General features: G+C 43.0%; 1 protein-coding gene across 2 annotated transcripts in view; it reads right to left on the bottom strand.

The window, feature by feature from the left end:
* Nucleotides 1-1,853: 1,853 nt before the first annotated feature.
* Nucleotides 1,854-24,647, bottom strand: part of CCN4 (cellular communication network factor 4) — a 29,956-nt gene continuing 7,162 nt past the window's right edge. The window contains exons 2-5 of one of the 2 annotated variants that reach the window (XM_064154320.1): nt 7,877-8,156; nt 4,685-4,942; nt 2,733-2,926; nt 1,854-2,227 (exon numbers count right to left, since the gene is read on the bottom strand). In XM_064154320.1, the coding sequence (XP_064010390.1) occupies nt 1,928-2,227; nt 2,733-2,926; nt 4,685-4,942; nt 7,877-8,156 (1,032 nt within the window). In that variant the 3' untranslated portion in view covers nt 1,854-1,927. Of the gene's footprint in view, nt 2,228-2,732; nt 2,927-4,684; nt 4,943-7,876; nt 8,157-24,647 lie in introns of those variants that run through there. The other variant, XM_064154321.1, reaches the window with a different exon arrangement.

Genomic DNA, 24,647 nt, shown 5'->3' with positions numbered 1-24,647 from the left:
TCCTATTTGGGTAGAGGTTGAATACGTGAGGCTGGGGCCTCTACTGTCACATCATCCAGGCCAAAGGCAATCATAAAGCTGAATCTTGCAAAGTGATAGCTTCCTCAAGTTCCTCATCACAAGTAGAACAAACAGGAAAGGCCCTTTGCACCTTTTTCTCCCAACTGGGAATTTCATGGAGGTTTCAACAAAGAAATAATGAAATATTTGAATTAAGGAATTACCCAGCTCTGTGAAAAACCTATGGGTCAAATCCTTGTATGCAAATGAAAATGCTATTGAAGTAAACAGCTTTTGAAGATAGACAACATTTTTCCTAGAGGTTTTTACACAGTGACTACATTATTTTTATCTTGCTTACAAGAAGCTTTCATTTATCATAGCCAGAAAGATTTATGTCTCCTGGGAACTAATCTAGCTTCCTCTGAGGTCTCAAGATGAAGACAGACAACTTGCCAGCTGCAACTAAAGCTAATTCAAGTGACTGATTCAAAACAGATGAATGCTCTGAAGTTCAATCCTGTATTGGTCCAGTCTCCAGGCTGTGTATCACTCATCAGTTCTGCTGTGCCACCAGAGATTCTTGAAGCAGGCAGTATAGTTCCCCACACAGAGGCACACTTCTTTTCTCCCAGGTAAAACAACAGCAAATGTGCTGCGGAGAAGAAAATAGCTCCATCATGTTTCAGTGATGATAAATCTACTTCCTGGAAAGGTAATGACAGGTTTTTTTTCTTCTCTTAGTTGACACTGGCATGGTTACTTCTGCAGAGCATGTTTACATTGATGTTTACACTAAGCAGCAGCCTGGTTGCAACTACAGCACCAGAAGCTGTCATCTCCTTTTGCATCCATTTGTCCACAGAGCTAATGGGAAGCCTAATACCTGTATTCTCATTTAACATGTCTCCTTTCCTTCACCTCAGCCACGAAAAACAAAGGTATATGTCACTGGAAAGGTGGCAGTAGGAAGCAGGACCTGTGTGCTGGTAAAAACAGAGGGAGGAGGTGGTGGTGGTCCTAAGGCACAGAACATACCATTTCTATGTGAATAAATAGGCATATGGGATGTTGTTCTTAATCTTTCACCTACCCCTCTACGTTTGATCCTTCAGGACAGCAGAGCTATCATCATCTATGGATAAAAGGATCTATCCTGAAAATATGAGCTTGGAACGGCTATTCTGGATTCAGAGCATTCAGGCTGTTCAAGATCAGAGCAAGCAAAGAAACTCTGAAAATGTCCCTGGCACAAGAGATTGAGGTGAGGTCAAGGACAGCAGGACCCTGCCTTGTGGAATGAGAGATGGACTCAATACAAAGAGGTTTCAGGAGCAATCTCCTTCTACTTACTTTTGTCATGAACTTCATTATGGGTTAGGACCTGACTGGGAATGACAGGAGACTAATCTCAAGTTTGACAGAGACAAGAGTCTAGTCCTGAGTGTCACCACCAACTGAAGTCTAATGCTGAAAAAAACATGTATGTGCCAATGATATTGTTCTAGTTATCATATATTATTAAAGACATGACAGTAATGATGCTGAATCTCATGTCTAAGCTACTGACAGCCAGAGTTTTGCTGACACACTAGTGTACTCTTCTTCCCTTTGGGCAGTTAAAATATTGGCCTAACAAACAGCAGTGCCAACAGGACTGTCATTTAAGTCCTGGAATCTGTGCATGGAAGAATTTTTGGCTGCCATTAATAGATGGAGGACTGTTAGAAATTAAAATCCTGCTTGTTCGAGGCATCTTCAAAAGCAGTGGCAAAATGAGGAGATTTAACATCTTAACTCAGGAAAAGAAACAAACCCCACCAAAACCTAAAACAAAACCCCAAAGCTGCACATTTGCAATAGATAAAGATTCTCCTTTTATTTTAAAACCTCTGTAAAATCAGAGCAGTTCCAGCTTTCAGCCAATTTAATTAGCGATTTCAGAGTAGTCATGGTAATGAGCCAAGTCAGCAAAGATGTCGTTGGGGTTCTTGCAGTTCAGGTTGCAAAAACAAGCATTGATCCACATGATTTTCCAGGAAAACTCAGCTCCATCTGGGCACTGAAATCTCACTTCAATAGTCTTGGACTTGTATGGTGTACAGCACCTGTTGTCTGTGCAGACACCACAATATTTAGGTCTATAAGGACTTTTGCTCACACATCCTGAGATGGTGTAGTTCATTGGTTCATTGGCCCTGTAGACAGCCAAGCACTTCTTCCCAGGCTGAATCAAAGAATAGAAAAAAGAGAATGGTTAGTACTGATTGGTGACACAAGCAGGACATACAAACTGCCTTTCTGATATTTAAAGGGTTTTGAAGCCATAATTAAGAGTTCTGCAATCCTGATCCAGAGGGTGTGACAGAGGCACACGTTTAGACTGATAAATCCAAAAGCTACAAGTAGGATACTTGCAAAATACAGTTCAGAGCCATGAGCTGTCACAGACCATCACTTTTCTGCTAGCTAAGTCACAGTTCTGTCCAAACCAGCAGCGAGCACAGCTGACTTGGCTTGCCTTTCCTTGCAAGGACCTTTTGGCTGGAACTAAAGCTCTCAAGGGAAGATTTTCACACCAGCATGTGGAAGCACAGGGAAAACACATTTTTGTGCTCTCTGCAGGACAGTGAATCCATGTAGAAGTACAGACTTCAGAGGCCTGAATGCTGCCAAGAGTTGACCCCACATCCAGGCAAGGCTGAAGGTGTGCACAAAGAAAGAGTCCCCACCTTGATGTGCTTGGTTATGTCCACCTCACAGGGGCGCATGTTGCACAGGCGGCTTTCTTTCAGGAGCCGGCACTGGTCGTTGTCATTGGAAATCCTGGTGGAGATCCCTAGCCCACAGGTCTTTGAGCAGGGACTCCAGGATGAGGTGTGAACAATGCAGTTCTTCTGCCAGGCTTCAGCCTCTCCCTCGTATGCTGCAGAGAGCAGATTAACCTCACGTTATTCAGACGGGGCAGCTTTCCATACGAAACGCTTTCTCCCCAGCTCATTACACATTCAGGCCATTAATTCAAAGAATTAAATCGCAGCAAAGTGGCTCAGCATTCCTGCGAACCTCCTCATCCCACCCCCCTTTGCCGCTGACCTACTTGTGTCAGACCCTCCAGTGTTGTAAGTGTTTGGGGCCAGGGCTCGTTTCTTTATTTCCCTTCACAGCCTTGCACAAGGGGGCCCTTGTCTGGGCCCCCCAGGTGCTGCCACAATGCAAACACTTAATTACAGAAGCCTCTGCGCCAGCCGGTGCAGAAAAGGGATGAGATCTGATCTCACCATGAAGGTTTATTTCTGAGCCCATTCAATTGATTCCCTGTAGCAGAAAGCAGTCAACAGTCTTTGCTGGAAGGCTGAAGGGCTTGGGAAGCAGCCATAGCCTTTCACTGGGAGGAAGAGCAGCTTGAATAGCTCTCAGGGAGATCAGCAGCCACTTGAAGAAAGTGTGGGCTCTGTTTTGAAAGTAGCCAACAACCCCAGTTCAGGTTCCTTTGGTTTCTTGGCCAAAAACCCCACTGGTCTGCAACTTACAGAACATCCCAAAGGCACAACTCTGACAGAAACCCTGCTGCACTGAGCGTGTGCACTGTAACATTTATTAGCATATTAATTATTGTATTAAATGTGAGTCTCACTTCCATAAGAAAATTTCAGGCAAGCAAAGCTGTGTTGTGCCCATTTTGGAACACAGGCTATGAAGACATAAGGCAAACTTCTGCAGCAGTTGTTTTTGACTTGGATCTGCTTCACAGTTCAAAGCTACCAGGAACAGAAGTGAGTGCTAAACTCTGGCACGTTTAACCCATAAGATGGAGGTTTTATTTTGTGTAATATTAATACAGATGGAGGACTGGAGAAACACCCCTTACCTGTAAGGAAAAAAAAGGTCCTGGTTTACAACAAACATCCTATACCTCTTTCAGCTCTGCTTTTGTGAGACAATCTAAAATATCAAGCTCCTGTAGCTAACACTACACCACAGGATATTAAAATGATAATTGTAAGACATATAGCAATGTGAGCCCCTCTTAAGCATTTAGGACCATATTTGAGGCAAATGGTGCCACTTCTGTGCACTGGGCTATGTGATCCTCTCCATGAATGTGACCGTGAGGAGAGAAGATGCTTTATGTGATACATAAAGGTAGTTTGACTATGTCACCGGTCCAGACCTGATAAAAATCTGCAGTAAAACAAAGACAATTTAGCCTAATTGACAGTGACCTTTGACCACAATAACTGTTTTCACAGTTTTATGTAAGTTTGAAGCTAAGATCCAGAGGCTTTAACATCATACTAGCAAAGCAATATAACCCAGACAGAAAAACTTGGTCCTAGATTAACCTAAGCCTATTCTATTTTCCAGAGGGCTCAGATTGAAAAAGAAAATGGTAAAGTAAAAAGGGCTTGTGACATCTTCAAGTGCCAACAGATGTGTGCTTCAAAAGGGCTTTGTCACGCAAGAATGCTTGATGAATTGCATATTGCCCCCAAGAAGTTCAAGCACAGTGCTGGTGTTTGCATGTCCTGCCCTTCACTGTGTGTTGTGTAGGAGTCTCTGTGACTCGATCACACAAAGATCAGACACTTGCAAGCTCTGGCAGTACAAGATGACACTTTGGTTGTAGTCTCTGAATTGTTGCCCCGTGACAAAGAAGAGGTTCACCTCACTCCCACTATACCTGCAGAGGAGATGTGGCGTGGAGATGTCTTCCTGATTTTCTTGGAGTCATCACAAACCCATTGCTCACAGCACTTCCCTGCCATCTTAATCAGCTTTGGGTTTGGGCACCAGACAAGGGGAGGACGTGAGTTTGTGCACATGGGAATACAGCCCACAGCCCCATTAATGCATGTGCAGTTGTATTTGCAGTTGGGCTGAAATGTGTCCCCGTTGTTATACCTGACTCCATTGAGGACACATCCTACACCAACAACCTCTGAAAGGAAAGAAAAAGAGAGAAAGACGGTCAGAGCACCATTAAAATCAAGCTGCCAACAAACAGTGCTGATTTGTTTCTTCACCAAGCTGCTCCCTGGGCTAAGAGAAACAATGCAGAGATGCAGCAGTGCTGAGGGGCAATGTGTTTTGTTGTGATGCTGAGCCAAATGTGGTCACACCTTCTAGGAATCACTCTGAATCACAACAAAAATAAGAATCTTTTCATTATTGGAAAATGAAACAAGTTTTACCCATGAATGCTTAATTAAAAAAAACATTCCATGACATGCTGTTAAGTCTTGTTGGAAGTTGGAACAACCAAAGTAATCAGCACAGATATCGAGCAAATTCTGAGGTTTTCAGAGGCGTATGAGAGGATTAAAAACAGCTGCAATCACAACACAGCTCTTCACAACACCTCTATCCATCTGAATCAGAAGAGGAAGGACCACCAAGGTAGGAAAGGAGCACCTAAAATGGCACTGGATTTCTCTATGTAGGCATCTATATCCCACAGAGTTTACCCCTGAACAGTTGTCTCAGAAAATTGAGTAACACATTTTAAAGCCATAAAAAGTAGTACCTGATATATACTTTTAAGCAAAATCATGAAAAACTCAAGCATTTTGATTGCCCATGACCAGGAATCACATTTTTTTCCAGAAGTAGTTGTTGTTTTGGGGGTTTGGGTTGCTTTGTTTGGGTTGGGTTGGGTTTTTAATTGGGTGTTGGATGGTTTGTTTGGGATTTTTTTTTGGTCCTAAATTTATGAAGAGTTATTTGGAACCAGTGACAGAAGTCTTCTAATGGCAAATTCAAACGAGTTTCTTGTTTGGTCACATGGAGGCAGTGCATACACGCTGAACAGGCTGCATACATTTTAAGTCTGGTCAGAAGTGAGGCTGCAATGTGGCTGCTTCAGGGCCAACACAAATTGAAAATCCTGCCAAGGCTTCCTATTTTTAGAATGGGCTGAGTGAAAACAGCAGCAGCAAATCCCTTCTTCTGCACAAAAATGAAAGCTGCTGGAATTGGAAGCACAGGTCCAGATCATGCTCAGTTCCAATTTTGACAATGCTTCAGCCTGTGTTGAGGAGACATCACTCAATGCTGGAGCCAGAGCTGGGAATTCAGTTAAACTTCTAGATGTACACATAGATTATGAGAACATCTCCACACATAGACAAAGGGGCTGTTGAACACCTTCAGGCAGAATTTGCATCTACATTAGCAAATTTAGGAGCATAGCCTTGTTCCTGACCCCACATGCTCAATGCCAGCCTCCCCATGTAGGTATGTGCCCAACACCATGCTGTCTTTGCTTCGGTGCAGAGAAAAGCCAACAACAAGAGGGAAGCTGCGGTGAATCCCAGGCAGGTTCCTATCCAGTGTCCAGGTAGCCAGATCCTTGGATCTTTTCTAATCCAAAAATCACTGTTCAAACTTAGAGCTCGTTGTACATACCTTCTCTTGTTGTTTTGCCATATCCTATGAATCTACTCAGCACTCACTGCTTACACACTTTTTGTGTTGTTGTGGCTGATCTAACACAAAGCCAATTTAGTTTCTTACTACACATCTTATCCTCTTTCTTCAGAGGAACAGCAACGCTTAGTACCATTTCTGTGAGGAGTTGTCAGCTACCTTGAACCTCCTTACTACTTATACACACCTCTTTCAAAATGTCTTCTGATTTTCTAGGTTTATTGAAGTTCACTGTTTGCAATCTTTCCTCCTTCTGTTATTCCTCTTACAGTCATCACTTCTCCAGGTTTCTTTCCAGGTTTACATTATCTATTAGTGCCTCACTCATGGTTATGTCCCAGCCTAGAAAACCCTCACTCCAAATGGATTTCTCCTGGTTCCAGTTCTAAAGCCATAACCAATAAATTCTAATAACTTGCTACACAGTAAGAATTCTTTCTGATCAGGTATCTGCGTGGTTGTACACACAATCCTTTCCCTTTTAATCATTCCTATAGTAATGATTTCTGATCATTTATGGGGGGATTAATTTCCTTCCTTTTTCTGAATCTCAGAACAAGTGAAGGTACACAAAGCACTACCACATTTCTTCTTCCTCTTCTTGAATAAAAATATTCCAGTCACATGAATTATCCCACTAAGAGTTTGTTATGAGAGGCAGGAGGAAAGTCTTCCGCTTCATGGCAGCCAGCGTGAATAAAACTATTGTAAGTTTAATCACAGAAATCATAGAATCAACCAGGTTGGAAGAGACCTCCAAGATCAGCCAGTCCAACCTAGCACCCAGCCCTAGCCAGTCAACTAGACCATGGCACCAAGTGACTCATCCAGTCTTTTCTTGAACACCTCCAGGGACAGTGACTCCACCACCTCCCTGGGCAGCCCATTCCAATGGCAAATCACTCTCTCTGGGAAGAACTTCCTCCTAACATCCAGCCTATCAGATCTCAACTCATCACCAAGAAATTTTGCTAGGAGGTGATTCATCCCTGACCCTCTTGACAGAATACCACATCCTATCCTTCCTGGGGATTCCTTGCTGGGAGTAATCAGAAGCATCTCCTTAATGTCATGGTTTTCATGTAGACACCCACATTGATTGTCATTCAAGACAGCTGCATACTTATCCTTCCTTCATCCCCACTCCATTACAGCACCTTCTCCTGTTATGTGGAGTACATAATCATCTACTTGCAAATCTGAAGACCTTTGAATGTTGTTTTTTCCTCATTCTTGGCTGCAGCCAACTCAAAGGGAGAGAATACAGATGCCATTTCTCATCTAGCCAGCTGTCCTGTGAATGAAGGCAGTTATAAGGAAATGAGAGGTGATGGAAAGGTTGATGAGCATATAGCCAGGGATCTGATGAGATCAATCTCAACCATTACCCAGGCTGAGGGAAAGTGCCAATGTTTATCTAAGTCAAAAATAGATGTACATCACTTACGTGCACATACTCCTATTTCGTACCTAGGTCTGTCTCCGCTGTAGTCACAGTACAAGCCCCTGTGGAAGTCACAGGTGTCCGCCTCAGTGCAACTTTCTCCACGCTGCTTGGCACAGGTCTTGCAGCAGTCGCAGCCATCTGTGACCAGGCTGACACCTACTGAGCACAGAGGTGGGGACTTCGGACACTGGCACGGCCACTTACAGTACTGAGTCCGTGTGTAGGCTTCTGTCGTGGCAGGGATGGTGGTGGTCATAGTGGTGGAGGTCTGGGCAATGGCCTACAAACAAAAAAACACAGTTTGGAGAGTGTTCCAGAGGAAAGGGTGTTGCAAAACTTCTGGTGATTACATCTCAGTTAAAATCCCCTCAGGACTAAAGAGGCTGCAAGGAAACCAAACAATAAATGCAAAGGAGTCATGGAAAGGGAGCAGTCACTTCTCTCCTGTGAGCCTCTTCAGATAGCAGCCAGTGGCAAATGCTCTGCAGCTTGGGCTAGCACCTGAACTGCATAGCACATGTCTGCTGGTACTCAGCCTTTCTTAGAACACTCCTCTCTAAACAGAGGTCTCTCTCTGTGCAGGTGGGAACATGGCAAAACCCCTCTGACACATGAGAAGAAAGTGTGACATGTCCATTCCATGTCACTCTGTGGTGTTTGGCTCTGGAAGAGGATTGTGTCACCCCATAGCTGTTGTACCTATTGATTGCTAGATACTTGAAAGGCCTCTTGGTGACTCAAAGGCTTCCTTGTACAGCAGTCTCTGTTCCACCAAGCAAGATAAAGCTCATCAAGTTGCAGTGTGAAAGCACATGCACCTCTGTTTGGCCTCACATTCCTCAGGCTTATTCATTTTGGCGTGGATCTTGCAACCCAAGCACAGGATCTCATAAATTCATGGGAGAATCAGGAGCAGGTCTCTGAGCAAACATCCATTCATGAACCTCTGTGTTGCAAGAGCAGCCCAAAACCTATAGGCCTAACATGCCACCATGGACCTTCTGAAGATACCTTGGCCATTTCATTTCTTCTTGCAATACCATTAGAACCACAATAACTGCCACCTTGCAATGCCCTAGACCAGGGGTCCTCAAACTTCTTAAACAGGGGGCTGGTCACTGTGCCTCAGACACTATTGGGGCCAGACTATAGTTTGTTATGGGGCTGGACTATAGTTTGGTTCCAGCCCAGTAGTGTCAAGGGCTGGACTATAGTTTGGTTCCAGCCCATTCCCGACAGGTGCCTGGGCAGCCAGCGAGCAGATTAAGTGGCAGGAAGCAGCTGCTTGGTTTCCCCCACAACCCCCAGCTTGGGGGGGGGCAGGAGGGTTAAGGACCCTGGGGGGCCGTTTCCAGCCCACGGGATAAAGTTTGAGGACCCCTGCCCTAGACCATTGACTTGAGTAGAGATGAGGTTAAAGAAAAGAAAAGATAACCTCTGAAACTAAGAACGTGGCTAACCGGCTGTGAACGTTATGATCCTCAAGTCTGCACACCTCTGCTTGAAAAATGATTTGCTTGTTTCCACTCCTGTAAGAGAACTCCCAAGCAGTTCAGCTCTCTGGCAGAATCCAGTGCCTAAGGGATGAAGCTACACTCTGGCTGTAACATTTTAAGGAAATTAAAAGATAATATTTTTCTTAAAAGTGCCATGTGCTTCCTCTAGCAGCCACCTATATCACAGAATCAACCAGGGTGGAAGAGATCTCCAAGATCAGCCAGTCCAATCTAGCACCCAGCCCTGGCCAATCAACTAGACCATGGCACTAAATGTCTCATCCAGTCTTTTCTTGAACATTTCCAGAGACTCCACCACCTCCCTGGGCAGCCCATTCCAATGCCAATCACTCTCTCTGAGAAGAACTTCCTCCTAACATCCAGCCTGTAATACCTCCCCAGGTACAACTTGAGACTGTGTCCCCTTGTTCTGTTGCATCCTTTGAAGTGCTCAGACTACCATATTCAGCAGAAATGCTTTCTGTGAATCCTAAATTAGTTGTAAGTTTCTTAGCACTGGCTGTGATGGGCTCTTCCAGGTTTCACACTTTAATTCCTCTGGTGTTGCCCTGGCCCACAGCAACCCAACATCTCCGATATTTCTGCAGTAATTTTCCACCTATGCCTTTTGTTACACTTTTGTTGTGCTTGGAGTCACTGTAGGACCTGTAAGTCAGATGAGAGTAAATGAAGTTTCATAATGTTAGCCCTTTTCTCATTAACTTGCATTTGCCAGCATGGGAGCAAGGAAGGAAAATTCTGATGGGGAGGATACTGCCAAGTTTCCATTTCCTAATCTCCATTTCCTTGGCAAATAAAGGGAAAACAACCAACAGCCCTGTAAATCAATTCAAAATCTCAGAATCAGATTAAAAATCTGATCAAGGTGTATCAGGGTAGAAAATGGATTTCATTTAACACAGTGACGATCAGGTCACTATTACTGAGATGATGAAGTGCTGGGGTACAAGGAAAATCTATAGAGAGCAGAGGTTCCTCACCTTCATTGCACTCACCAGTCCCTGAAGTGCAAATTTTGGATCACATTTAACACCAGCTGTGCTTCTGGTGCAGGAAGGAAGCAAATCAGCCCAGCAACAAAGCAAAGATGAGTTGGCTGCTAGGGCCACTGGAAAACTGAGCTGCACATGAGGATCGGACAAGGCACAGCTATAAACAGGGTTACTTACAGGCTATCACCTGCCACAACATCATGCTGCTTGAGCATGTGTGGTTCAGAATCCCTTTCTGGTGACAATATGTGAGGTGCAAAGAATAAGTGTGTAACCTTACACAGCTCAGTCATAGAATACAATAGAATCATAGAATCAGTCAGGGTTGGAAGGGACTACAAGGATGATCTAGTTCCAACTCCCCTGCCATGGGCAGGGACACCCTATACTAGATCAGGCTGGCCTCAGCCTCATCCAGCCTGGCCTTAAACACCTCCAGGCACGGGGCCTCAACCACCTCCCTGGGCAACCCATTCCGGGCTCTCACCACTCTCATGGTGAAGAGCTTCCTCCTCACATCCAGTCTGAATCCACCAACCTGCAGCTTTGCTCCATTCCCCCTAGTCCTGTCACTAACAAGGAAAGCCAGGGTCTAGAAATTACTTAAATAATCCTATCCATTCCTGGCTACCTTGTACTGTGTTTTATTCTCTTCACAGTTTCAGATGTCTCAAATAAAAGACTTTCCAACACCTTTTCATTAAGGAAATGCCTGAATCCAGTGTTTCGTGAGGAAAAGCATTCCAAACAACTGTGGTCCCACAGCCAATGAGCTCATTCTGCAAAGCCCTGTTACTTTTTCCCACAGCTTCTTTGTTAGCAAACTCAAATTTTATTAAAATACGTTTCTAAACCTCCTCCTGCTGTATTTGAAAGTGTACCTTTGTAGTTAGTTACCCTGTATGTAGAACACTAAATTGTTAACACATTGATAATCACTGCCAAATAGGAAATGTGTTTGCTCTGCTCATAATTCCCAATTCCATTAGGGCCCAGTTCACAAACTCTTTTCCTCAAAGTTGGCTTAAAACCACCTTTAAATTAATGTTTAAATGAAAACATACCAAAGTAATTTGCTCCCACTTTAAGGTTCCTTGATGTTGCCGAAGTTGTTAACAGAGGAGCATTGAAATCAGGGCAAAGCCTTGGGCTTTTAAGAGCAGTGTTTTTCATTCCACTCACAATAATTTGAGTAGGTGCAATAATCTGTCACTTGAGAAGAGAGGCCTCTTCAGCTGCAATAAACCTGTTTACTTTGTTGCTGATCATTAAAAATAAAAGTGCTTAACACTCAAATTCAGATACACAGACAAAAGTCATACAGCTGTTTAAAGAGCTCATTGTCTTGGCCCAAACCTGTAAGTAAATACCCTCGCCATCCTTTGTCTCCATTGTCAACCTAAGCAAGCAAATAGCTTCTACCATGTGTAGATACAGCAGTGTGAATCAACACAGGTAGCAGAGAGGAATCTGCCATGTGTAGATACAGCAGTGTGAATCAACACACATAGCAGAGAGGAATCTACCATGTGTAGATACAGCAGTGTGAATCAACACAGGTAGCAGAGAGGAATCTACCATGTGTAGATACAGCAGTGTGAATCAACACAGGTAGCAGAGAGGAATCTGCCATGTGTAGATACAGCAGTGTGAATCAACACAGGTAGCAGAGAGGAATCTACCATGTGTAGATACAGCAGTGTGAATCAACACAGGTAGCAGAGAGGAATCTACCATGTGTAGATACAGCAGTGTGAATCAACACAGGTAGCAGAGAGGAATCTGCCATGTGTAGATACAAAAGTGTGAATTGACACTGTCATTGTAAATCTGGCTTAGTTTTGAAAACTGGAAAGACCAAGCTATGTGTGCAGTCGAAGTTGCAAGCCAGACAGGTACATAGCAACACTTTTCATAGAATCATAGAATCACAGAATCAGCCAGCTTGGAAGAGACCTCCAAGATCATCCAGTCCAACCTATTTCCCAGCCATCAAGGTTTCTTTTTAAGCAGCAAAGCCCTACATGCACTCCAGAGTATTCCTCTGTTTCTGGTGTTTACAGGTGTTTAAAAATCAGTTATACTCTATTGGTTTTGCTGTTTCAGTGCTGCACAATCTCACTGCTGGTTTTCTTTCACGGATTTTCCTCATTATGAGAAAAGCTATCCACATCCCTCCCCTCTGGTACACTGATGGAAAACAAACAGTATCACAGTATCACAGTATCACCAAGGTTGGAAGAGACCTCATAGATCATCAAGTCCAACCCTTTACCACAGAGCTCAAGGCTAGACCATGGCACCAAGTGCCACGTCCAATCTTGCCTTGAACGGGACGGCGACTCCACCACCTCCCCGGGCAGCCCATTCCAGTGCCCAATGACTCTCTCAGTGAAGAACTTTCTCCTCACCTCGAGCCTAAATCTCCCCTGGCACAGCCTGAGGCTGTGTCCTCTCGTTCTGGCGCTGGCCACCTGAGAGAAGAGAGCAACCTCCTCCTGGCCACAACCACCCTTCAGGTAGTTGTAGACAGCAATAAGGTCACCCCTGAGCCTCCTCTTCTCCAGGCTAAACAATCTCAGCTCTCTCAGCCTCTCCTCGTAGGGCTGTGCTCAAGGCCTCTCCCCAGCCTCGTCGCCCTTCTCTGGACACGCTCAAGCATTTCGATGTCCCTCCTAAACTGGGGGCCCAGAACTGAACACAGTACTCAAGGTGTGGTCTAACCAGTGCAGAGTACAGAGGCAGAATGACCTCCCTGCTCCTGCTGACCACACCATTCCTGATGCAGGCCAGGATGCCACTGGCTCTCTTGGCCACCTGGGCACACTGCTGGCTCATGTTCAGGCGGGTATCAATCAGCACCCCCAGATCCCTCTCTGTCTGGCTGCTCTCCAGCCACTCCGACCCCAGCCTGTATCTCTGCATGGGGTTGTTGTGGCCAAAGTGCAGCACCCGGCAACGCAACTAAACATACCAAAACATCCCACAAAAGTCTAAAAGAGTGGCTACTTCTAAAATATTTTTTTCTGGCTATTGGCAGGTCTGGGCAAATGGTTCCAAGAAGTTGGTGGATAGAGGTCTGCATAAACAGTAGTAGCTTATCATCTCCTGCTGTTTTCCCATTGGTGGTAATTTGCTCTAAACCAAGGATCTCTGAGCTCACTTTCAGCTGCATAAGCTGTATTTCACAGGGCATGTGCCATTGGTGGGCTTCTTTTAATTTCCCACAGTAGAATGTATTAAAAGATGTATTTTTAACCTAGGTGTCTGATACTGCCTTTCTGAGCCAAAGGCAGATGTCATTGACCGAGGGGTGTGTCGTGATCTGGATTATCCTCCGCTGTCTATCTCTGACATAGCTGCAAAAGAAAGCAGCCAGTGAGGAAAGCTCTATTAAAACGTCCTCCTTACTACTATGCGATCGCATCAGATCTTTTGCAGTGGGGGTTCCTATACCGAGGCCTGACACTGTTTAGAAACATCTCCAGATTTTGCATTTTGGCTGTCCTAAACAAGGACACTGAAGTGAAAAACACTACTTTAAGCAGATGCCCAGGGGCTATTCATCGCTGCTCTCTGCCAGGCAACACATCTGCTTTCTCCTGGTTCCACCTACTGGCTGAACTATGTAGCTAGCACAAGCAGAAATGCCTGTTGAGCCAACTCCTACACCATGTGCCGCCTTAAATGCTCCCATTAACCACAAATACTCTTAAAAGCATCGAGGAGACTCACGTCGGCATTCAAAGAGTTGCAAACATCCGAATATTAACCTGCCATAGGGCATTTCTGAAGGGAACACAGCGTTTGGAGCTCGATAAAGCAAAAATGATCTACTGCATAAAGCCACATGCCCCTCCACCCCTCATGGGTGTCTCTGGGCAGGCACTGAGATTGCTTAGTTCCATCCCAGAGCAGGCAGCGGTTAACGACTCAATGCATGTCAGAGATGGGCACATTAGCAATGAACAGTAGGACCGGCTTTCATCAGTGGGCTTAAAACAAGCCCTCAAGGTAGAAGTTTTGGTTTGTTTTTTTTTACTCTTGCTCAGTTGGATCTTCTAAGCTGAATATTGCTCAATATTTGCATTTTTATTACATCCAAAACAGACAAGTAGATGAAGTCATGTCTTAAAGCAAGGTCAGCAGTGATCACAGCACAATCAGGACTTTTCTTTCTATCAGACTTTTGCTGCAGATCCCAAAGTTCCCACGAATGCTCATAATTTATCACAAGGTAATTATAGTGACAAATGAGACCGCATCAAGACAGAGACATAAGTCAGTCTACAGGACATGTAATGATAAGAGAAAAATATGATTATTTAGGGCTCAGCTTCCCCAGAGCACACATGAATGTCTAGATGCCTCACTGAAATTGATCCCAGACATGAAATATCCAGAACATATTGCAAAATAGCAGATCCTGAATCCAGAAAATATAAGACAGTTTTATAGATATCAGATGCCAGCTGGATTTATTCTTGCTGTACGCTGTAGGCTGAGCAGAAACAAATGTTCTGCATGAAGCATAACATTCAATAACTTAAGAAAATAAAATATCCACAGTAAGTCAACCATTATTATTTCTATGGATCCAGGAGTGATGAATAATCAACTTCCCATACATTTATTTTGGGAAACATATCCGTGGGAAGAATGCAGGCACATGTTTGGAACAGTCTTTTCTAAGTTTAGACAATTACAGAGTAAAGATTACATACATTCACCTCTGCCAAAATATTGCATATACTGGCAAGCTTAAGGCAGCCTAAGATTTTCTTCTTATTTTTTCCATGGAGTGTTCAGAGGGAGAGAACTTACCTATTAGAAAACAAATTGATGCTTCATAAATGTGGTCCCAGTTACAGTAGCAACTGGCATAAAATAGGGTGACCTTAAAATTTTTGGACATCATTAACAAGATGACAGTGCTGCCACACACTCCACTAACTGGGATACTAAACAGCACAGTTCCTGTGCTCTAAGAACATTTTAATGTCTTGTGCTGCACGTGTTCAGTTCGTGCAGCTAATGAGCTCATCCAGTGGAACTAGCTTGGAAAGTAACAGCAAACATCTGGAGGAGAAAAAGAAAAGTCACCAGAAAGGGCAAGCAGAGAGCCTTCAGTCTTAAGAAAGTGGAAAGTGGTTTTGGGCCACCCAAGGCCACAGGGTTACAAATCATCCTAAAACTGTACAGAACAAGATGCTGACATATGAGGCACGAGTTGGGTAACAAGAGCGGTATCACAGTTCCAGCTCTCAGACAAGAAGAGACTGTTTTGACACAGATTTTGCTTTTCAATTAGTCATGTTCTGCAATCATTTATCTCTTATGTTTCAGCTATGGCCTTGAAAGCAAAAGGAAGAAGTTTTCTGTCCTATTACTCCATTGGGAACATTCTGTCCCAAGATGGGCAAAAGAAGCCAAGTAAGAAAAATTAAGAGGCTCCACTTACTCATTTCTTTGTTTCCATTACAAGTATAGCACAGATTTCGTGGAGATTTTCAAAGCAATCTTAATTTTCATGAGTCTTCTAATAAAACCAGAAATCTGAATTTACAGGTATTGAGTTTCTGTCCTGATGCAGAGCATTTTGACCTAAAAGAACTTCTAATTTAAAAATGTCACTGTTATTTAAATGTTCGTATCTGAAATGTTTGCTTGACCTACACATCCACAGAGCTGATGGTGAATTGGGAAAGTTACCTATCCTTGTTTCCTTTAAATAGTAGTTTTCTTCCCATGTCAAGTTCCCACTGCTATTTCCCCCCTGCCTTGCCTTTCTTAACTCATCACATTATTTTTCAACAGCCAAAGTGTTTTTCTTCTTGAACTCAGTTCTAAAGGCTAGTCACTTGAGAGTATTCAATAGTTTGTTTAGACAGAATGTGGAAGAGAATCTTGTCTTGGTGAGATCTCATTAGATTAATTCACTTTGTAGACTACAGTCTTAAGTGTCACTTTAAATGAGATATCAAGGAATTGGCAGTCCAGAAGACGGCTTAAAGGTCACAACCCAGGACAAGATGCTGAGGGAGCTGAACTTGGGTAGTTTTGGAAAGAGGTTAAAGGGTGATCTAGTGTTAATTCACTCTTCTCAGTGGCAGCAGAGGGTTTATTAATGGGCAGTGGCTACAGAACATATTCAAGAGGTTTAATCTCAGCACCAGGAAGGCAACTTCTTCACTAGAAGAGTGGGGTAGTATGGGGGCAGGTCACCCAGGGAGGTTCTGGATTTTCCATCCTCAGCTGTTGAATTGAAGACCTGCAGAGGGCATTGAGAAACAGCTTCTGGCAGCTTGTGAATACCAATACCACAAGTGGAATATGCCCATAAAACCAAACAACCAAGAAGACTTCATCAGTTCAGCTCAGCCCTGTATTGTGCAACCTAAAGTCTGGTTGTGGCACAGAGAAATAAAAACTAACATTTTTTGTTAAATGATGGATTAAACACAGACAAAATAACTCTGGTTTTCAAGTCCATCCCATCTCATATCATGAGCACAGCCAGAAATGCTATTTGGCAGCTAATTACTATTTTATCTGATAACAGGAAACCTACCAAGAGTCAGAGTTTGTAGCTGGAAGATTTCAAGAAGATAGAAAGAAAGAAAAATTGCTGCTGATGATACTTTAATGGTCCCTTTGGAACACATGGCATGCATGGCTTCATCTGAAAAGGCATAACTGACATATAATACAGTGTTGTATCATTACATCAAAGCCACCTCAAGACTCTCAATGAAAGATGAGCAGTAAGACTTACTGCTATAGTCCTTGGGTTAAATAAAAAACAGATGGAGCCTACAACTTATCTGAATAAAAAGCAACATTTCCAGGTGAAAAGTCCCATTGTGAAAGGATATTTCTACACCAGATGATATTGGAGATTGGAAGGCTACAGCTTTAAGGATGGAAGAAACCAGTAAGCAAACCCAGAATTTGTTAGCTTTTCTGTATTACAGTCAAGACCCTGACGTAAATTGGAGTACAGGGTTTGTAAGTAGAAAGCAGAAGGCTGTAAACTGACTACACTCAATGTACCCATTATCAGATGTATCAGGTCCAAGATGCTCTCGTTCTGAGGTTTTTTATGATGTTATGAGACACCCTGCTTATATTGTTAGCTCCACACCAGTAACAGAAAGGTTTCACTCAGGATGCCTCAGCCAAATGCAGCCAAATCTCCACCAATGGGTGTGATACCATTAATGCCATCAATTAAATCACTACAAAACATCAGAATGAAGCCAGGCACAGATGTGATGAAGATTTTCTACTGGTATGAAGGGCTGAAATACTCTTGGCATGTAATCTATCCCAGCTGAAGTTCAGTAGACACTTTCTCATCTTGTGCAATAAAAATTCTGTTTACAGAATTTTGGTACACAGGTCTGCTGATGCCATTGCCAGAGGATTTACTGATGGAATTTTAATTACTGTGAATTAAACATAGAAGGTGTAATTACTTTCTCCTCCACAAATAAACCACCAGAAAGCAGAGGTTGAAGAGGGGCAAAATGTTTTCCCCAAAAGCAAGAGGAAATCCTGTTCTTTTTTGAATAAAGTGTCAAACCACAACAGGATGTGAAATGTGTGGGGGTGTGCAATAAAAAGGAAAAAAAACCACCAAACCAAACAAAAAAAAACCAAAAACAAAACCCCAAGCCTGCTTCAGGCAGGGAAAAGAGGGGGAATTTGCTCTAAGGAGAGAAATCAGTGAGGCTGAGAGGGGGAATTTGCTCTAAGGAGAGAAATCAGTGAGGCTGAGAGGGGGAATTTGCTCTAAGGAGAGAAATCAGTGAGGCTGAAGCAACAGAACAGCAAGATTTGAAGAGTTAAGTTGTGTGCTTCTAAGCCATCAGTAGGAAATATATCTGGAGTCAGAAGTGCAATTTTTAAACTTGTCCTTTACTCCCCCAAATCTACCAAGGAGATTATCAGTTGAGATTTAATACAAAACAAACAATCAAACAAAAACCTTGGCCGTGCAAGTTCAGCAGCAACAAAGTACAGAGAGGGGAGAGTGCAGGCTTCACTGCACTGGCAGCTGGATGGCCCTTACTGGGAGTTGCATCCACTTTCCAGGCCATCATAAAGAAATAAGTGTATTTAAGGTTCAAGAAAATCACAAATGATTTGAGCTTACTGGCTTGAGGATGATTGCCAGACCTTAAGGTGGAGCTGAACCAGAAGTAGCCAAAGAGCTCCATCTCTCAACATACCCCCCCACACACACATTTTGCCAGGTCTCCTATTCTCCTTGACTGAATAACCTCATGAAGTTATAATTTTATCTCCCATTTCTCCATTTCTTCACCTGAGTGTACAGCCTCAGAGGAGTGCCCCGGTCTCATTGGTTTTGACTTGGATTCAAACACAAGGTAGAGAAAACTAAAGAGATATTTGAATATGGTGTGGATCTGGATTGAGGTTATTTACCCTACACCCTTTACCTTTCCAAGAAAGCAGCTGAATTGTAACACATGAAGGCTGTTTCCCTTCTGAAACCCACTCTGTTTCTGTTAACAGAAACTATCTGTTAATGTACTGCATAGGTCTGGGACACTGTTGATTGTCTGAAACATCTCTAGCTCATCAGAACAATGGGGGGGGGGGGAAGGCCAGGAAATACATTTGGTTTTATCAGAAGGTGATAAAAATTGTGAATTCTGTTCTTATATGGCACTTGGAATATCCTTTCTACTCAGGCTCTTTTACTGTGAAGAACAGAACACAGAAACACAAGTGAGAAAGCCTTTTGCAGAGACTGATTCAAAATGAGAAGAACCATATTTCTCCCAGACAGACTCATTTGGTAAGCCAGTAACTGATCATTTCAAGCCTGCTACAAACCGTACTGTGTTTGAGGGGAGCTTAGGGCTGACTTATGAAAACCAGAGCCTCATACCCCATATTCACAGAGTCCACAACCATTAGCTTCCCAAACCAGAAGGAAAGATACATTGTCTTCTTTTTTAAGTGGCTTTTCAGAGGAGAATGCCTGAGGTTTACACTCATTCTGCTATATTTTCTCTTCTTTTTCATCTTTAAGGTGATTTATCTTCATATCCTGTGGGGTTTTTTTAGGTGATTATCTGATTCAGGGTTAATGTTGATCTATCATTTCATGCATCAGATAATCCGTATAGGTAGTAGTTTGGCAAAAAAAAATGAGTGAAAATTGTAGGGAGTGTACATCACTTGAATTTTAATACCAGTAAAAGGAAATAAGATGGCTACAGAATTTTATGAGATTAAAAGATACATCAAAAAGCACTGAGGCTTTCCACAGGCAGGAGCTGAAAATCCAGGGCAGCTGCTAAGAGACAGCATGTTCATTTGTAATGTTAAGATCATTGAGAATGACAACTGCTCAAATGCTTCATCTAGATTTATGCAACATTAGCAAGAGGGAACACAAGTCTGAAGCAGTGCTGCTTCAGCATTGAGCTGGGGTTTGTCAGGAAGCACTCATCTGAAATCTCCTTGGTAGCTCCAAATTTAAGAGAAGGGCTTTTTTGGTTGGTTGGTTCGTTGCTTTGCTTTTTGTTTGTTTGCTTGGCTGGGTTTTTTTTTTTTCTCCTTTTATTAAGAGTTTGACTACTTGGTAACATTCTTTTAAAAAAACCCAAAACCTTCAATGCAGAATTTAAACATTCACCTTAATGTTCTCTCACAGTTGTCATTTCCTTGTCTTGTCATGGACAGTTTCTCTGTGTGCTGTCTGGATTTCCATGGAATGCCATATTTGAAATGCTGCGGTCCTGACATAGAAGGGATCCTTCTTTTGGTTGCTAGCTCATGTCCAGGAACATATTTTTTTCCTTTTCTGAAAATCAGAAGGGCATGGCTCAAATATTTGGCCAGCATGACCTGAATAGAGTCAGTTGAGTGTGTACACATGGCCACTGAACTACAACACAGTTTTGCAGGAGACAATTACCCATCTCCCATTTCAGAGTCCTATATGATGAGAAGGTCGTCTGAGGGTGAGAAGGTCACCTGAGGGTGGGGATGTATGGACTCCTAGTCACCAGTGTAGGTTTAATTGCCTTGGGTAACCTCACACTGTAGCTGCAGGAAACAGTGTGTCCTTAAGGCTGGCAGGACAACATCAGCTTCTTTCAGTCACATTTTAGCTGCCTATAACAGTAGCTGAGCAAAGTCCGAGGAGCCAACAGGATCACAGAGAAAGACAGCCAAATGGAGCTTGGAAGAAAGACCATGCTTGTGAGTCTCCCATACGAGGCTGCACAAATAGACTGATCCAAGAAACTTTTCTAAGGGCCACTTGCTCTTTTAGCAAGAACTGGTACAGGGCAGCAGATAGCAAAGTGATAACTGCATTATTTTTATGTGCTGCAAAAAAGGAGAAGGGGGGTAATGAGTTCTTGAACAGGAGGAACAGACTGTTCTTGAAGAGCTGGCACAGAATCAGCAAAAGGAGCAAATTCAGACAAAGGGAAGTAGGAGGCTCAGAAGATGTTGGAGCCAGCTCTCAAGAAAGATTGGGTTTGCACTGCAAATATTATTCCAGATATGCTTGGAGCTCAGAATCTGTTTCAATATACAAGAGAAAGAACTCCAAAAGCATCTGCACCTTCTCTCCATTCCAGGCAAAACCTGACACATTGCAAATGTGAAAGGAAGGAAAAAAAAAAAAAGAGAGAGAGGCCAGTAGATTTTCCCTTGGATTTTACAAGACTTTGGGGACAAAATCATTGCTTTCAAATTAAACACAGTGGAAACTACAAGCAAGGAAATGAAAGCACCATCTGGCATAAATTCATGAAGAAAAAAGAAAGGAGTGAAGCTACTAGTATAGGAAAACTATGTATTGTGACAGAGAATGAATATTCCTGCCCCTGAAGACAGCAGAAGCAGAACTGAGATTTAAGGCTTTGGTAAAATGATGCCCGAAAATTAACCTAAAATAACTGGTCCAAGCATTGAATGTGAAGGCTGAAATACTTGAAGGTATCAGCCCTCTGGATGGGAATGCGCACACAGCATTTGCACAAGCAAGCAAAGCATCTCATGTCCTCCTTCTAGGGGGGATTGCTCATGGTGCAAAGCAGTATCTTTTAGAAGAATGACATTAATGAATAACCCTGTTTTAATCTTTGCCCCAGGAGATGAAGCGGATGTCCTCAAAGCAGGCAGGATGTCTGTGGTAGAGCCAAAAATAGCAGTTATGTTTCTTGTTCCTACACTGTAACCACATCGTGAGCCTTCCTCCTACATCCAGCTAATGAACTAAGATGTTTAGCTCTCACTAGATGTAAAAAAAATAAATAGTTCCACTGAGCCAACTCTCAGATCCTGTCAGTTTTAGCCTTCTATCTGTCAACCATCACATGTACCTGGTGCCTGCAAAAGGGCAAGACTCTTTCACCTCTTCAATACCTTCAAATCCTGCAAGTCAGTGGTGATCAGTACTTTATAACTTGATGCATCTGTGCAAAGTGAAGAAATGGGTCTTTCACATGATTTGCTATGCATGCAGTTATGATACATGCTGGGACCCATGTCTACATCAACCAGGTAGTAAAATTTCTCATTTCTGATTCATGGACTTGATGACATCATGAAATATCATGAAATATCATTATTTTATGATGATATAATAAAATAAACCGACACCAAAATAAGAAAATAAATCAAAGCTTCACCACAATCATTGGAATGGGCTGCCCAGGGAGGTGGTGGAGTCGCCGTTCCTGGAGGTGTTCAAGAAAGGACTGGATGAGGCACTTAGTGCCATGGTTTAGTTGATTGGATAGGGCTGGGTGCTAGGTTGGACTGTCTGATCTTGAAGGTCTCTTTCAACCTGCTTGATTCTATGAACTAATGACCTGGGGACTCCTGCACATTGTCACTGCAGTGTTTTGGCAGGTCACAAGAAAGTTGGTTGAACTTCAAGCTCTCCCCAAAAAACATATTATGCAAATACTACCACTTTCCATCCTAAACAACATCTCAGCCCTTAAACAGTTAATGCTGCTGTTTTCATACACAGAGGAGAACATCAGCTATATGTTTTGCGTCCAGAAGGATCAAGATGAATTTCTGATTATATATGTGCTGACATTTTTGCTACTTTCTGAATAAATGGTGTTGGCTGCCTGTAGTCCACAGCAGGCCAATCAGGAGCAGAAGGAGCTGTGTTCAGAGCCTGCACGCAAGCATGTTTGGTCTCTGAAATGCAGAACACGCGAGGGCAGTGTTGTTGCACAAATGACAAGGCTGTGGGGCTCCCCAGCAGTGCTTCACAGCATCTTGACCCCTGTGAGCATCCTCCCGGGCCCACAGACATGAGTTGTGCCAGAGAAACCGCATTTGATAACCGTGTGGGGAAGGAGGTGGTAAAAAATACATATCTACACAGCTTCAGCCCTAGAAGCAGTTTTCCTAAGAAAGTTTCCCCTGTATTTAACATGGTGAACAATAACAACAGTATCAACATTTTTATGGTCACAAAGTCACATGGGAATGAGACAAATGCAATTAAGTATTCCTCTATATAACAGTGCAATCAGCTAGGATGCAGAAGTTTTAAAGGGATCTCAACTGTGCTGCTGCAATATCCATTTATTCCTCTAAGCAGTACTCCAGCTTCCCATATGACACTCTGAAAACCATTTCAGTATTGCTGGGAGCAGGAGGGAGAAAGAGTTAAATATATGGTGCAGACATCTCCTCCAGTGCAAACGGCCTGCCTATATGGCATGCATGGAACAACTGAAACAAAACATACAATTCTAAAGGGGATGTGGGTATATGCACATGTGTATTACACATACGTATGTGTAAATCCCACAGAATTAAGCATATTGTCTTACAAAAGCAAAAGCATCTTATCTGAGCCTGAAGCCAGTCATGTAATGCATTCTTCTACCACAAGCTCAGGAGTTCACCCACACCTGGGCAGCTTTGACAGGCAAGGAATTCACCAGCCCGTATGAGCACAACCACACCACCCCTCTGGGGAACTCCAGTGTACTGGGGAAGCACAGGACAGGTTTGAATGTAAAATACGGAAAAATAAGTCAAGTGACTCCCAAAAATCCACTATCTCATAGGCATAAGCTTGCAGCTCCTCTGACCCACATGTATTTTTCAAATGTAGTTTGAAAATGTATGCTTGGCACTCTAATGAAAGGCTGAATGACTGGCAAATGATCTCCAAAAGTGCATTGCAGTGTTAAATAGCAGGGATGTCATTATATATTCAGCTACAGTAATTGTAATGCCTCGGGTCAAATGTAGAAGAAAAGCTCCAGAAAGAGGCTAACTATCTTTGCCCACTTTCTCTTGTATATCATCCCACACAGATGCTGTGGGTAGGACCTACTCCTCCAAGGAAATACTGCTTGTAAATAAATCACCTGTTAAACAGCCTAAACTAGTTCATGGAAACCGGATAATTTTCTAATTATTTTCCCATCCTTCTTTTTTTCCCCCTCATAAATATGTAACTGAAGAGTTTTATAGAGTAGTCCACTTGTAGATTCTCAGCACAGGCTGCAGTTTTTGTGGTTTGGTCCTTCCTTGCTAAACGGCTAAAATGACCCAGCTGTTACTCTAAACCCGGGGAATCAATTGCCTGAGGGCAGCCAAGTACATGTGCCAGCCACTTGGAGGAGCACTTAATTCCCCACATATGGATTTTGATGTCTCTGTCTTCTTATCAGCCCAGATAGAGGGGATTTTCTTTGCCACAGCATATATAAGCTAGCAATCATAAATGCTAGTCATAGTCTGCTTGGTCATCATACTAATCAGGATATTGGTGGATTTTAAAACCCACAAAGGAGGATCCACAAGTCCAAGAAACACAGAGGGAAACTGAAATCTTGCATGACAAATATGAGTGTGTCAAGGCCACGATTTACCAGGCATAGCAGTGACAATGACATCAGTGTTTAGAGCACAGTCAGAAGATGCTCAGAGATAGCAATGGCATCTTCTGGGGAAGTTATCAGTCCCTCTACAGAGCCTTGCTTCATTAGTTGTCTGTGTAGTGCAGGAAGCCTGCCCCTTTCATGGAGTAAAACACTGTCACCAGAGTCACTGCTTCAAGTGATTACTGTTGTCCAAAAAATGTAACAAATTTGGGTTTAGAGGAGCCACTCTCCCTTCTATGCTGTAAAGTCATCTTTCACAGACCCAATGTATATGGAAATGAGGAAGCTTCAGCAGAAAGAAACAATCCCCATTCATCTTACTGTCTCTTGCCTCTTACTAAAA

Source organism: Pogoniulus pusillus, chromosome 14 (assembly GCF_015220805.1).
Source record: "Pogoniulus pusillus isolate bPogPus1 chromosome 14, bPogPus1.pri, whole genome shotgun sequence".
NCBI lineage: Eukaryota > Metazoa > Chordata > Aves > Piciformes > Lybiidae > Pogoniulus > Pogoniulus pusillus.
Note: the sequence above shows the minus strand (reverse complement) of the source record. Positions and strands in the feature narration are given on the sequence as shown.